General features: G+C 40.0%; 1 protein-coding gene across 3 annotated transcripts in view; it reads left to right on the top strand.

The window, feature by feature from the left end:
- USP3 (ubiquitin specific peptidase 3) overlaps positions 1-15356 on the top strand; it is a 44990-nt gene that overhangs the window by 20682 nt on the left and 8952 nt on the right. For all 3 annotated transcript variants that reach the window (XM_064517528.1, XM_026113408.2, XM_026113410.2), the window contains exons 4-9: positions 3666-3749; positions 5487-5568; positions 8091-8173; positions 9122-9235; positions 9866-9979; positions 14877-15023. In XM_064517528.1, the coding sequence (XP_064373598.1) occupies positions 3666-3749; positions 5487-5568; positions 8091-8173; positions 9122-9235; positions 9866-9979; positions 14877-15023 (624 nt within the window). The remainder of the gene's footprint in view (positions 1-3665; positions 3750-5486; positions 5569-8090; positions 8174-9121; positions 9236-9865; positions 9980-14876; positions 15024-15356) is intronic.

Genomic DNA, 15356 nt, shown 5'->3' on the forward strand with positions numbered 1-15356 from the left:
TTCTTTGGCTGTGCCGTAAACACTCATTCAGTCATGAGAGCACAGTTCAGGGTTTGTTTTAGTTATTCTTGTCAGTCCCAGGGGAAGAAATACTAAGTAACTGTTCTAACTACTATGGTTTATTGAATTTTGTTTCTAGTTCTCATGCCATCTTACTGTAAAACAAAACCAGATCAAACAGTTTCGTGTAATTGCATTTCAGTGTGGAAGGTTAGGTATGTTGTTGGGTTTTTTTCTTCAATCAGACTTTCAAAATAGCTTTGAGTGGAGAACTTTTCAATTCTAATAGAACAGTGGGTTTTTTATTTACTTTTTTAACACCTGAGACAAGATTTTTATTGTATTTATGAATTTTATAATGTTTTGAAAAATACAGACATGCTTGAGGGGTCATTAAGTTTTGGGGAATTGGGGATTTGCTTTCCAGAGATTTCAGTCTTTCTTCTGTCCTCCTCTTCTCCTCTTTTTCTCCACTGTACCAGAAAGACCAGTCTTCACAGTGGAAAAGTTGAATGAATGTTAATCTTTTATTTATTATGAGAATAGGACTCTCTTCTTGATTCTTCAGTCACTTTTGAGACTGTAGGTACAATACTGAATCTTTGTACTGAATTACATTTGAGACCCTACACACTGAGGAAAACAGATTCCTAAATTCCACTGTTTGGCAGGTAATTGGCCTTTCACTTAGTTCTGAAGTACTAACCACAATGTGCTTAAAGGAGTACAGATCTCTTTTCTCTTCAGGGTATTGAATGATGCTTTCTCCTGCTGTGCCAGTGATTGCTTTCCTGTGTGCAAGAAGTAAAATGATATCTTTAAGAAGCTTGCTTTCGGAAATACAATCTTTCTTCTGAAAGAGGACTCTTGTAAATCTATTTTCTCGGTTCTAATGCACAGGCAGTTGGTTAGCACAAAAGGAGAAAGGCTGCCCTGTTTATGTATTTGCATAATATCTTTCCCGTGTTCATTTAATCCCAGATGCAATTTGTAGGTCAGATTTCTGACCTCTTGGCCCCCTTGTTATCTCTTAAACAGATGTGGTTGTGTTAACATTTTCTAACATTTTTATTGAGGGATGATGTAAAAATAGCTAACCAACTGCCAAGGACTTTAAAAATTTCTTTTTACTCATTCCTTTTGTGTTGATTCTTTTCAAGCTCAGGTTCGTTGTGCTAGCACATAAGCATCAGAAAATGGGACTGCTTAAACCGTAATTTTGCATTCTACAGTCAGTGGAAGTTAAAGAAGGCGAATAGGATTTATCAAGAAAATAACACTTGAATTCTTAGTTTGGTCATATAAGGTGTTAGCGCAGCTAAGGAAATTTGGAATTTCTCAATTATTCTTGTCCTATGACTCTTTAAATCTAATCAGGGCTTTTAAGCATACCATGAAGTTCTGTAACCTACTGAAACTGCCAGCAATAAGCCTAAGTGTTCCCCAGAGCAGTACATATATTCACTGGCTTACTGCCATCTTAGCAGCAGAGGAGGCCAGAAAAGACTGGGCCTTGGAGTTAGCAGAGATGCTAAAAATAGAAAGTATATAGCGAAGAAAATACTGTGCTAATCCATATAAGGGACCCTGCCTGAAGTATAAAATTTGTTCTGTACAGTCGCTGTTAAAAGCATATTGTAGAGCTACTGCATACCAAAAGGTGTATAGTAGTTAATTTGTGATAATCTTAATGACCACAAATTAAATAAGTTTCAAATGTTGGCTACATATAGAGGAGGTAATCCCTCAGCAGCTTACCTTTAAGGTGTTCTGGCTTAACAAGTTTTAAACTCTTAAATTCAGAACTCCTTCCTATGCTTTTGGCTTTATCTAAAACAGTTTGGCACAGTTTTATTTTTATTCTCTGCTTTTCAGTGAAGTAGCACAAATAATGGTGCTGAATCCTCAGTGTTGCAAAGGATGATTTGTAAAAATGCCCACTTAAATAGCAAAGGCTTTTCTTGTTTTTAAGTGAGTCGTAAGATAGTTTTCTGGCACTGCAAAGACCCTGATGTGAAGGAGCATTTTGTGATGTATTTGGTTTTATTCTTCCATCTCAGGGAAAGAGCTAACTAGCAGTTTCATGTAAAGATGCAACTGTTAAATGAGACTAAAAACATAGCTAATGCTATGTTTAGGGAAAGGGAACATGTATTAAATCATCTTTCCTTGGTATATTTTTCCTACTTTCGACAGTAAGTTGGCTTAGAGACGTTCACTGCGCTTAGCTCTGCTTTCATTGGCTCTCTGAAAACCTTCCTCGCTGCACGACCAGGGTAGCAGTGCAGTCGCGTGGATGTCCGCAGGAGCGCGGACGCTTGCCATGTTCGGGAGGAGTCGGACTGTACTGCATCCACCGGCACCGCATCTGCCTCTGGTCAGAGCTGGCCCTGGCAGCCTGCTGCCGTGCTCGCCCTCGAGAAGGGCCTTGTCCTGTGAGAGTGGCAAATGCAGGAGCCATTCATTAGGTCTTTACGAGTGGCTGAAAAAGCTGAATAGGTCTCCTTGAAACATAGGTGAAAAGTGAGCGAGTTGGCAAACTTCCTTCCCCTCCCAAACTAACTGGGTCTGTGGCATCTTTACAAAAAAAAGAAAAAAAAAATTCTCGTGCTGACAATATCTATCTTATAGACACCTATGTATCATCTAGAAATTGTAACTGCTGCGTTCAGTGCTTGGAAGTCTCAAGAGCTGCATTAAGATTCTCTCCCCAGAGGCAAAAATCAACAAAAATCCTAAACAGATTGATCTTGCAGACTCCTTTGGGTGGCAAAGGCCTTCGCTTTCTCTACTCTGTAATCTCTTGAACAAGTGCTACAATTCACTGTTTGAATTAATACTTACTAACAGTATTGTTGTCTTTGAACTACATCACAGGTTTGTGCAGCTAAGAACGTTGAAAATCCCAGTTGTGCCCAAAGTAGATGGTTTCATTAGCTTACAAGCACGGATCTGCTCAGAGGAGTAGCCTGAGCTGGCAGGAATGTATTTTTGTAGTTGAGTCAGTGCTATGGCAAAGGAAAGGGAGAGCAATGGCTGAAGTTTTGAATTTAAACATATCCAAGGTTGGTTGATCTCCTCCAAAGGAAGAGTTCAGTTGTTTGCCAGAACTTTAAAGCTGCAATTTGATGCTTTACAGTATGCACAGGGCGAATTAATGCTACTCAAGAACTAGGTCACCTCTGTGGGACGTGGGGGAAGGGAAGTTGTGACAAGTCACCATGTCTCTTTACGTTCCCTTTTTCATCTGCTAATGCTGCTTTTGGTTACGCTGTATCTTTGAGTTTTTATTGAACTGGAATTCTACATTGGGATGAGAGGTACATAATCCTTTTGGTTTCTTTTTCTAAGGGGGAAGATGATAGCCTTGAATTTAATTTAACAAAGTATCTAATAGAGAATTGAGCTAGAAGAAAAAACACAGAATAAGACATTGGCTGTACCTTCTGTTGGGTAGCCTTCAGAGAGGACCAGGCTCAGTAATCAGCTGTCATGCTCCCCTGTCTCCCCCCCACCCCCCACCCCCCCACTATATCACTTCAGTGCTTCCTGTGGATAGAATTGTGTGACTGCCAGTAACCAGGTTTTAAGGTACTTCAATGAAATCCTTTGCACATTCTGATGAATATATATATATATATATATATATTTTTTTTTCCATGCAGTTATCGTTGTGATGATTTCGTTGTCAATGATACCAAGCTGGGCCTGGTACAAAAAGTCAGAGAGCACCTACAGAACTTGGAAAAGTAAGTGGTCTGTTTACATCCAGACTTCTTTGGATGGATTTATAATATTGCATCATTTAAATGGTAATTCTGTTTCAACGTTGTTGAGGGTTTGGGAGGTTTTCTTGTTTGGTTGTTTTGGGAGGTTTTTTTGGCTCTTGTACATCTGTTATACTATGTATGTTTAAATATCTTTTTCATCACTGAGAAGCCCAAAGCTAAGGGCTTTGGCTGACCTTGTATGTTTTGTTTCATAACAGTGAATCTTGTAGAAGCTAAATTCCTGTATCAGATATCTGTTAACTTTCTTGCTCCTTTGCCAATAATTACTGTCTTTTTTCATAGAAATGGGACACAGTTTCCAGAAAAGCAGCATAGTTTTGTCAAAACTCGAATAGGTTTCTGGAGCAGAGAAATTAAAGCTGAAATGGAGGTGGAAGTAGTCTTCATGTTAATTGCATAGTTTGGTTTCCAAACAAAGATTAAGAAAGCTTATGAACTTAGAATTGTACAGAAGCGACATGTTTTTCCTGTGGCTTTATCTGGCGCACTTCCACTGAAAAGTAAATATTATAATCTTTGTGATGCAGATGCTGTGGCCAGTTCTAGATAGCAAATAGTCTTTTCATAGTTTGCTTGGAAATCTTTTATAATACTAAGCAGAAGTATGTGTGCTTACAGTCCTTCCAAATACATTTTAATGCCCCAGAGTTCAAATAGCACTACTGCTGAGAAATTACTGTGATGTTGAAAAGTCTCTGGATCTTCACAGAATAAGTGTGTTCCTTACCTTCTGAATCCTGGTGTCTGGCATTGCCCCAAATTTATGCCTTCTCGGGTTCTTTTAATGGCTTTCATTTTTGAACATGGCTCCAATGTATTCATATTTTTGTTATTTTACATTCTCTTTTTGATGGGCTTATCAGGTAGGTAATGAGATGTTACAGTGTGTAAGGATAATAAGAAGTGCATGTTCATAACTTGGAAGCATACAGGAGATTTAACTCTTTTGGAGGTAAATGTCACTGTGAAGGCTTCCATTGTGTATAATTAACATTTTTGAATGTTTGGAGGTTGGCTTATTATTTAATAATAGAAAAGCAAAAACTAAACACTTTTAACCCAGAAACTGCGATATTTTACTACTAGATTAGAAATCATAAACTGGAAGAATTGAGGTCGGTAATTTCTAGCAATGTGAAAAAGAATAACTTATTGCTCTTGTAACTTTGAATTAGTCTTATACAAACCTTATAACCTGAGGCATTTCTCTTTAAAGTAAGAGAAGTCAGGTACGTAAGTGCTACCATTCAAGATGCTTTTGGTCTGTTTGGTCTGCTACTTTGTCCTGGTTTTTGAAGTTGCCTTTCTAAATATCTAGCATGACACTTCTGACAGAAGTATTTTTTGGAAAATTCTATATAAAGTGTTCCCTTGATTAAGGAAAAAGATCAAGTATATTTCAGATCAGAAGTAGCATGCTATAACAAGGCCATGCTTCAGGGCATGTACTGTAGCGTGCATAACTTAATGCAATTAACTCAGACATTAGTATTGAAAATAGGTTGTGCATCTGTACTTGGAAAGAGATGTAGTAGTCCATTTCTAGGCTATAAAAAGCACATGGTGCAATGGGGAAGTTCTTTGCTGTCTTAATAATAATTAATGGCAGATGTAATTACTGTGTCAGACATTATCTGTCGTCCCTTTCATACAATTTTTTTTAGTAGGTAACCTATTTTCATTACTTTTTAACAGTTCAGCCTTTACATCAGACAGACATAGGAAAAGAAAACTATTGGAAAACTCATCTCTGAACAGCAAGTTATTGAAAGTAAATGTAAGTACAGCTTCTCCAGTACAGTGAGATTAAGGGATTTTGTTAAACCCGTTGAGGCTTATGGTGGGACTAGATACAAAATGACCTATCTGTTACCCAGCTTTGGTTTACTTTCTTTCTTATCTCTTGATCACACACCTACAAGAACCCTTTCTCACAGAATAATTTTTGATAGTCTGCTGTACTTGTCTTGACCTAGACTTTGAGCTGTCCTTTGCTTGTTGGGATCAGCAAAATAGGAAGCAGCTAGTACTCAGTGGACTTAGAGCTAGACGTTTGTTTGTTTTTTTTCTTTTTTGAGCAGAGAGGTAAGAGAGTAATTGTTAGGAAAAAGCAAAAAGCTTGAATACATTTTTAAGAGCTTAGTAAAAGTCACTTTCGAAAGCAACTGTGGAATTAAAAGTATACTCAGTCTCATCTCTCATCTTCCTGCTATTTTCACTTCACATCTGCAAAATGGTACCCAGGAGAGCACAGTCTAGCCCTTGCTAGATAGCTGAAGGGCAACATGGCTTCTTCTAGCCAAAGAAAGCCCCAAACCAAATGTCTCTGTTGTCTATGGCTTGGTTTGAGGGAGTTTGTAATCTTCATAATTTCTCTCAGGTTCAGGGAGACACTGACTCAGCTCTATGTGACTGCCTCCTATTTACCCTGGGCCAGGAGGAATGGTAGGAGAACAGAACCGTTTCTCCTTGGTCCTCAGGGCTGCAGGACAGCAGTGTAGTAGGAGTCGGAGGGAGCTGACGTAATTGCTGTCTTCAACTAGATGAAGCACTTTTCTGACTAGGAAGGGGAGAAGTCCTTGAGAATAGTATGAATGGAAGTGAGAGGGTGGCGATGGGAGCAAAGCCCTGGATTCCTACCACCTCCCTGGCTCTTGTGTGCCCCTGGAGTTCCAAACAGCCAGCAATGAATTGCTGCTTTGCAAATTCTGTGGTTTTAGTTACTTTCAAAATGTACTATTACAGTCTGCTTAGGGTCCTCTGAATGCACTGCGCATGTCTCTTATGCTGCCCCAATCTCAGGAGGATTGAGGAAGCCTTGGAGAAACAGTGGGTTTTTTTTCACTGTGGCAACACACAGTCATTGTTTGGAAAACTCAAAGCTACTAAAAACCAGAAGGAAAACTTCAGGCAACATTTAGATATTGAGAAGACAGAATTAGAAAGCACAAACTTAATGCTATGTTTCTTAGTCTGTGCTATCAGTTTTATTAATACTTGAAAATTGCTTGTGGCAACAGATGATCTTTTTATTGTTGGCACATTGGATCATTATCTAGAAAAGATAGAACACAGCTGCTTGCATTAATGCCACGCTGTCTCACTGTGAGTAAGGGTGAGAAGAGGACATGCTGAGGAGACTGTGTTGTTCGTAATTTTTTTTTTTTCTTCCATTTTGGGGAAAATAGGTCTCTAGACAAAAGTTACTGAATTGCTAAATTGCTTATGTAAATAATAATGGGGGAGGCATTGGACAACACATTCACAAATATTCTCATGTCATTTGTTCTTAACCAGGGATGTAGGTTGTATGTTGTTTGTGGTAGAGCTGGGGAGAAAAAAATCTGTTACTGGAACACTCAGAATATATATTCGCTATCCTGCGCTGAAAGCATGCAGTCTGTGGTGTCAAGTCTTATGTCCATTTTGAAATAATATTACTATAAGATAGTTTTGCTTTTAAATTCTGCCAGAACGATGAAGAATATCCCAAAACTTGATGAATTTGTAATGTGGTATTTTGTAGACAACAAAATGCCTACAGATATTGTGGATTCTAGAAACAATAAATACAGCTCTGTCAACATTTCTCTTCCCCCTCTCCCCCCATCTGCCTACCCCCGGATCATTTGGAAAAAAGCTAACTGATCTGTGTGTAACATTGGTCTCGCCTATTGAAGTTCCTAGGCCATAAATGGCACGTAATTCGCTTCTCTTCAGACACATCCCTTTTTCTTTGCATAGTCTAATTTGAGTATTTCTTTCCCAAGTAAATGCTGTTGTCTTTCTTTTAAACACTCCCCTCCACCACAAAACCCCACCAAGACAACAGGCCAGTGCTGGTGATTTACAAACAATCCTCAGGCTGCCACACTATATGTATTTGATATGATGTAGACAGATAAGGAATTGTATTTTCAAAGGCACTTTAGGGAGATTATCACCCAGTTCTCTTTTAACGTGAATACGTAACATATGCACTTTGCAGTGAAAGTGTCTGTGATTAACTCCATGATGTCCTCTTCTAGATTTATTTGCACAGGAAAAGATGCAGTGTAGGAGTAGTATCATTTTCTGTTGACAGTAATGAGTAAGAAGCAGGTTTCATGTCCAGGAGGAGCTTCAGTCACCAAGGCAGATCAAAATGGTGATGTGGTTGCTTTGGCTTCTGCACACTTCAAGCAGTGCAGTTGTTTATTTTTGTTTAAATCTGTGCTGATACAAAGGTAACAGCTCCGTGGGGGAGAAAGTGGGGGAACAATGATGCATCTCGTTTAACTTAACCATCCTGATTCCCAGGGAAGCACCACTGCCCTTTGTGCCACAGGCCTCCGGAACCTGGGGAATACATGTTTCATGAACGCAATCCTTCAGTCGCTCAGGTACCTGCTCTGTGTTGCATTGCGAAGCTGCTAAAGTTTTCCCTGTATTTCTCTGAGAGTGGTTTTGTGCTGTAGCATTAGGCAAGAGAAGTTGGCAGGTCACCACTGTCAGAAGGTGTCCCTGGGTTAGCAGGAAGGAGCAGTGCTGCAGGTACCATGAAGCCCTCGTCCACTGTGAGGGACTTTGTGCGATGCAGCAGTCCAGGGGAAGCCTGCCATCTCCTCAGCGGGAGAGGAGACTGCTTTTTGTTGCTGACAAGATGAAATATGTTAATGCTTACGGTAACCGTAAAGGCAGAGAATAATGCTCTGAGGGATGGGGTCCTATAAAAGTGAGTGGAAGAACAGTTTCTGAGGTGCTGAGTTACTAGACCTAATTTCATTGCTGCCAAGACCGCCACTGCTCCATAATTGTCCTTTCGCATTTCTGTATTCACCTGCTTCATAATGGGGAACTGTTGAGTCAGGCTGTAGTAGAGCTGATTGGTGTCTCCTTAATTCTCTTTTCCACCACTCAGTTTGCTTGTAGGAGCCGAAGCATATGATTACGCTCCGTTTTGGGGACTGCTGTAGCAGAGCTTAGAGTAGATAGGTGGATGCTGACCTTGACCTCCTAAGCAGCTGCAGTTTGGTTTGTGAGGGAATGCTTCTTGACACTGCAGTCTGTCATGGCATCTCTTAGTTAAAGCAGAGCCAAAATGTAGTCATTTCAGGTGGCTGGGGTGATGATTCTTCTTACAGATTTGCTCACTCATTTAGAGAAGATGAGTAGATGCAGTATTTTATGCATCTTGCATGAAAATACTTGAAAGAACTGTTCACGATTGCCATCCTCTGTCACTATATGAAGTTGTGTTTCTGCATTTCAAAGAACAGACTCCAGAATACATAATCTGCTCTTCATTGTCTACCCTTTAAGGTTTTAATTCATTTTTCCTTTTTCTGTAGTAACATTCAGCAGTTTTGCTGTTATTTCAAAGAGTTGCCCGCTGTGGAGCTGCGGAATGGGAAGACAGCAGGCAGGCGAACTTACCATACCAGGAGCCAGGGGGATAACAATGTGTAAGTTGCATGTTCCTTGTTAGCACTGAACTTTAAGGAAAACAGCAAATATTTGAGTGGTAGAGCCAGTAAACACTTCTAGTGTTATAGAATCATAGAAAAATGATTCATAAAAAACAGAATCATAGAAAAATGATTTGCTATACAAAAAAGAAACTTGCATCGCTGCCAGTGTGCTCAAACAGATCTGGTGCTGCAGGGGGAAGCAATCACATATATGAGAAAGCACTGGAGTATAATTGAATTTAAAGTAAGGTTAAGTGCTAGTGACCTGTATTCGAGATGTGTTTGCAAATGAACATATAAAAAAAAATCACAGTATGATTCAATGTCTGTGACTTTTTTGAGCAAGTGTTAAAGGGACAACTTTAGCAGAGTTTACGGTATAATAGTGAAAGGGGGAAAGATTTCCAGGTGAGTCCTCAATATTTGATATGTGATCTTTCTAACCTGTCTCTCTCCAAGTTTGTGGATTGGAATTTAGACTTAAAAATCTTCAAAATACTGGTAAAGTTATTTACCCAATCTTTGCAATTTTTAACCGAAGAAATGGCTATTATACTTGTACCATTGAGTTAGTAAAGCTGTACACAAACCCATGTTCATTACCAACTTTTACTTTCTTTCCAGTTCACTGGTGGAAGAATTCAGAAAGACGCTGTGTGCTTTATGGCAAGGAAGCCAAACTGCATTTAGTCCAGAGTCTTTATTTTATGTTGTTTGGAAAATCATGCCAAACTTTAGGTAAGTTTTGTAGAATTAGAACAATACCCTTGATCGTAACCTTATACTGCTTGTGTTCTAATCCAAAACTTGCTGGATCCAGGGGATGCGTTCTATGCAATTTTCCCATATGCCCACAAATAGGTTTTGAAAAGGACTTTGTAATTTGATCTACAATTTTGTGTGCATCAGTAGTGCTTTTTTCGTGCCCTCCTACCACATGCTACATGTAGCAGTGTCGGAGAGGACAAACATCTCAAATTTTAAGAGTAGTAGTTGTACCTTTGCCTGAGCCAGTGCTTCAAGGGGTAGAAGAATCAGGACAAAGTCTTGTAGGTAAGTGCCAAGTGCGTGGTGTTGACAGAACCCGAGCTTGGCTACAATAAGAAAATGATTTAGTTGGATTAAAAACATACAGGTACCACAGGCCTACGTGTGAACATGCTGGGTAAAACTTCCTTGATTCTCTCAAAGTACTGTGGTCATCACCAGTGTGACATGAAATAAGGGCTGTAAAAAAAATTTCTTGTGTGTAATAGGCATTTTGCGCCCATCTTGACAAAAAAGACAATAAGAAAGAAAGGAAAAAAGGTTATCCGAGTAAATCAAAGTATCGTTCCTCTCCAAGGTCTCCCTGTCCTGGCCCCTGAACCTCTTTCAAAGGAGCACTGAAACCTGTTAGGATATATTGTGATGAAGGTAAGTTGCTCCATGTTCTCAGGTAGTAAAGATGTTATCTGTTACATCTCCAGCAGTGCTGAAAAGATGCTGTGAACACATCTGCTAGAGGAACAACCCGAATAACAAAACGCTATTTATTTTATTCTTCACACTGCCTAATGTGTTTCACCTGGCTTACGAGAATCAAGGAAGTTTAATACCGGTAGTTTCAAGCAGAGGCCAAAACGTTATAGGCAAATGATCATCATCCTTAATGTCCTTGACCAGTGTCCCCATTATAGTTGTCATTGTAATTCCTCTTAGACTGAGCAAGAAACCGGTTCATTAAGTTCCTCTAGCAAATTTTCAGCACTGTGGATTCTATTGCAGCTTTTAAAAGGAAAAAATGTTATGCCTTTTTACTTATTCATTCCCAGTTAGGTGGGAACATGTCCATGATTCACTGGTAAGAGAACTCTTTTTCACTCCGGGACATATGAGCCTGTCTGTGTTTTATGAAGTAACATAGTATAATAAATTACATAGAGAGAGGTATCAGCTGGTCAATAAATATGTCCCCACTCTCCCATTTCCACACGATTTAGGGAGACCATTCTTTGTTTAATTGTACTATACTGTAAAAGTTAAGAACGCTACCGTTCTGGTTCTGCCTTGTATGCTGTTTGTGAGATTAGAAGGAACAAAGTTGGTGCCAGTAGCGTGTTAACAGCAGACCAGCTAATTTGGCTTATGTAGCCTGAAGTGATTTGGTGGCAGGGGGACAACTTTTTGGAAACTTGCTTTAATTGTTTTAGCCCAAAGCGATTTTGGTTGTTGAAGGCATGTGCCTGCCTCCAGGAGCGTAAGTGCTGGGTTTTTTTATAGAAAGTTATAGAAGTTTTTCTTATATAGAAGGTTATGGGAAAAAAATGCTGATGATGCACTTCATGGCCCTCTGTCTCATAACGCACATAGGAAGTAGAGAATATAGCTTATAGTTTTTAAAATTTGTGTATCATAAGCACAGCTGGAGTGGCTCTAAGCTCTAACGCTGCTACGGAAGTCCTGATCTTTGACTGCTGCGCTGAGCCTGCTGCCTGCTGAGTTCGTTCGGCAGCCTCCTGCTGAGCTGCAGGATGCGTGCCCTGCTGCTTCGCTGCTGCGTGAATAGTATGCTCTATTTTCCTAGTAACTCTTCCTGTTTATATTCTGTCTTGCTGCCCGTAGGAAAAGGAATGTCAGAGATGGGCTCGAATTGAATTGGTTCAGGTACATGGAGATCACTTTCATTACAAAAGCTACCTGTCAGAGAAACTGTGGCTCTTGCTTGAGAGGCCTTTCGATCATAATTTATTTTGAAGAGTATATGGTCAATATCATTCTGTTACTTTAAAAATGTGCGACTGTATTTATGCTTTTTAACAAATCTAAAGACTGTCTCCTTTATGATTAACGTATTTGTATGCATGAACAAACACGTGCATCAGGAACACAACCCGCAACGGTTCCCAAGGGTATTTTATCACATTTGTTGTCATATTACCTCTGAGCTCTTTTCTGAGGAAGTTTATGTTAAAAAGAATAAACACTCCTCTTTCTGGTGTCTGAAACAAAGCCTTTCCATCAGTTTCTTCTTTGTCTGTTCATTACGATTCTCTATACGTTAGTTAAAGTGAAGATGCCTGTATTAAATAAACTAAGCAAGCCCTGTGTTAGCTGTGTGACTTCTGACTTAACCCTCTTGTGTTTACAGTTAATCTGCGGCTTTGAAGCTGAGTTCTGCTTTTTTACTTTGTTTCATAGTAATACATAATTACATTGCAACTTCAGGAGACCCGAGTCCTGTTTTCAGCTGTGCAGGACTCTGGCCTGTTGAAGCACACTGGTTTTTCTGTGTCAGTTTTTCTTCCTTGTAAAAGAGGGTAGCGATATTGGTGTGTTTTTCAGAGTGCTTTATGATCCACACGTGAAAAGTACTACATAAAAGCAGTGGGTTCCCCGGTGAAGGGAACCGTGACAGTGGTAACGTCTGTACTCTGCCACACCGTTTTAGTCATATTTTAAAGATGGTCACCAATTAAGAAAGCATTTGCTAGCTATCTGGATCATACATTAACTTTATACTTTTGGAATACGTACTCGATGGTGATTCTAATAAATCTTAATCACTGTAGTGAAATACGTAGGGAGAAATAGAACAGAAATATTTTGACTCCTTGGCCTTTCATGCAAGTATCTTGCATGCACAGCTGTTCGGTATTTACAAACAGTTCTGTAACAAATGACTGGACAGAGCACATAAGCATTTAGATGAAGTACCTAATTTATCCCTTAGTGTAAGAAAGGCTGGAGGAAGAACGAAATCAATAGATTAGCTTCTGGTTGATGTAGAGGTACGTTGGTACTTGAGTAATCCAAGCTGTACCTGCGCTCATTTTTGTATTTGCTTGCAGATGATGCCTTTTTTTTTTTTTTTTCTTCTCTGTCCCAAAACACAAACTCGGTGATTTCTTTAAAGCTGCTAGTTTGGAAGAAAACATTACTGTGATTCTGTGAGATGGAAAGGGACTTTTTTTTTTTTTTTTTTTAAATAAAAGCTATTTGTGTGTGTGTGTGTGTGTGTGTGTGTGTTCCTGTTATCTCCTACCACTAATTTTGTAGGACATGGCTACGTTCTTCACTACACACATCAGCTGTACACCGAGTCCTTCTGTTGCACTGAGTCTGTTCTCATTTCTCTAAAAACTCCGGGGTCACATGCCAAGAGTCTCGTGGATGTTTTCCCCTCCCCTGTGCAATAGCGTGAACCACCTCCCCGTTGCTTGTTCCCAGACGCGTCTACGTAACAACTGTTGCCTGTGCTTGTGTGGAATCATGGGGAGGAAAGGGGGAAAAAAGGCAGCTATTAAAAAAAAAAAGGCAGCTTAGATGAGTGGAAAGGAGAAGCTAGCCCTCTACTGTTTGGGGATTCTTGTAACTAGGCCTGCAAAGACTTGTTCATAATCATGTCACTGTTGCGCGAAGCTTTTAATGTTTCGATATGCCTGTTTTCCTGCTTCATCTCACACAGCTGTATGAGGATCTTATGGCGAATGAATACTAGTTGCTTCTCAAATGTAATGCATGCTTTAGCTTGAAGAATTTTAAGGACCTATTTAAGCCATCAGGGGATGGCTTTTCAGTTTCCTTCCCAGCGGCTTTGTTAGTGGTGAGGTAACGATGGCTCTTTGAGCAGCGCTGCTGCTGGCAGCATGACACAGCTGAGCCTGGGACCCTCCTCTGCCAAATCCAGCTCCTCAAATGATGCTCTGGCCCCCTGCCCCCGGCAGATGTTGTGTGGGTCGCGCAGGGGAGGCGCGACTCTAAGCATGGCTATAGAACTCGCCCTAGAAGAGGGAAGAAGCCTCTCTTTCATCTTAATTAATTCAGAGTTTGTTGTTACTGAAAGGGACACAAATCCTCCGAATACACGCCTTTGCTTGGAAGGCGAGGGGAGCCAACAAGCGAGCCAGCAGTTGGTACTGCCGGAGCGAGGGGGCTCAGCGGCTGAGTGAAAGCTCAGAACTACTGACGCTGACTCCTATGTCGGCAGTATGTTTTGTGGTGTCTTTGAAGCTTACCAGTTTGGAGACTTTAGTATCCTGAACATGATTTATAGTAGTTTCAAAGTAGGGATAACAGTGTAATGTCTCAACTGGAATCGTAACAAGCAATTCTGTGCAGATGCTATCAAATGGAGTCAATAACCAACAACAAAACAGGAGAAACAGGAGGAATGTTTTTGTGTGAGTGAGGAGAGATCACTGCTACCATTGCGCATTTTTATTTATGTATATTGTAACTAGGCTGTTACTAACACAGATTTTCCTGAGGCTGATTAACGTAGCAGCTACATTAACAGAATATACGAGCAAATGGTGTTGTGTGTCTGGTACTCCCTGCTGCTTTCTGAAAAGTCTCTTGCTTTAAACCTTATAATCTTAAGAAAACCAAAAACCCTCTGTCCTCAAAAAGAGGCATGTGTAGAGATAGATCTGCAATGGACAGAAATCACTTAGCTTGTCTTGACATCACTTTATCTTTCGAAGGCTATTTGGAAAACATTTTTGGTACAAACTAAATTTGGTAAATTTGGTTCGGTGGTATTACAGGAATGTTCTTTCCTGTGACTATGGGAAGCGCTCCGTGTATCAGCAATAAAGGTGCAACCTGTACATTTGGTGATTGATTGTTGTTTGTTGTTCCCTTTTCTCTTAAGGGGATACCAGCAACAGGATGCCCACGAGTTCATGCGTTACCTTTTGGACCATCTACACCTGGAACTCCAGGGTGGCTTCAATGGTGTTTCACGTTCAGTGATCTTACAAGAAAATTCTGGCCTGTCCACAAGCAACAAATGTTGCATGTAAGAAATGTTTTTCATTTCCTCGACATCCTCATGTGCCTGTACGGGTTAGTGTGGCAGGGATCTGAAATTTTACGTCCAGGGATCCTTGTTTAAATTTTCTTTAGTGCGTCCTTGACGCTGTAAATTGGAAAGCTGCAGGGTAAAGGATTATCACCCTGTGGGCTGTGCTTCCTTTTGAAAGAAAATGTGTCTCTTAGATCAGTATTTTTCATAGACGTGTGAGCATATAAAATAGGTTGTAAACACATTTTGATACATTAGTCTTTTTTCAGGAATAAAATGAACTCCTGTTACTTTCTCTTCTGTATCTATATAGAATTGTCTCTTCTG

Source organism: Dromaius novaehollandiae, chromosome 10 (assembly GCF_036370855.1).
Source record: "Dromaius novaehollandiae isolate bDroNov1 chromosome 10, bDroNov1.hap1, whole genome shotgun sequence".
Classification (NCBI taxonomy): Eukaryota; Metazoa; Chordata; class Aves; order Casuariiformes; family Dromaiidae; genus Dromaius; species Dromaius novaehollandiae.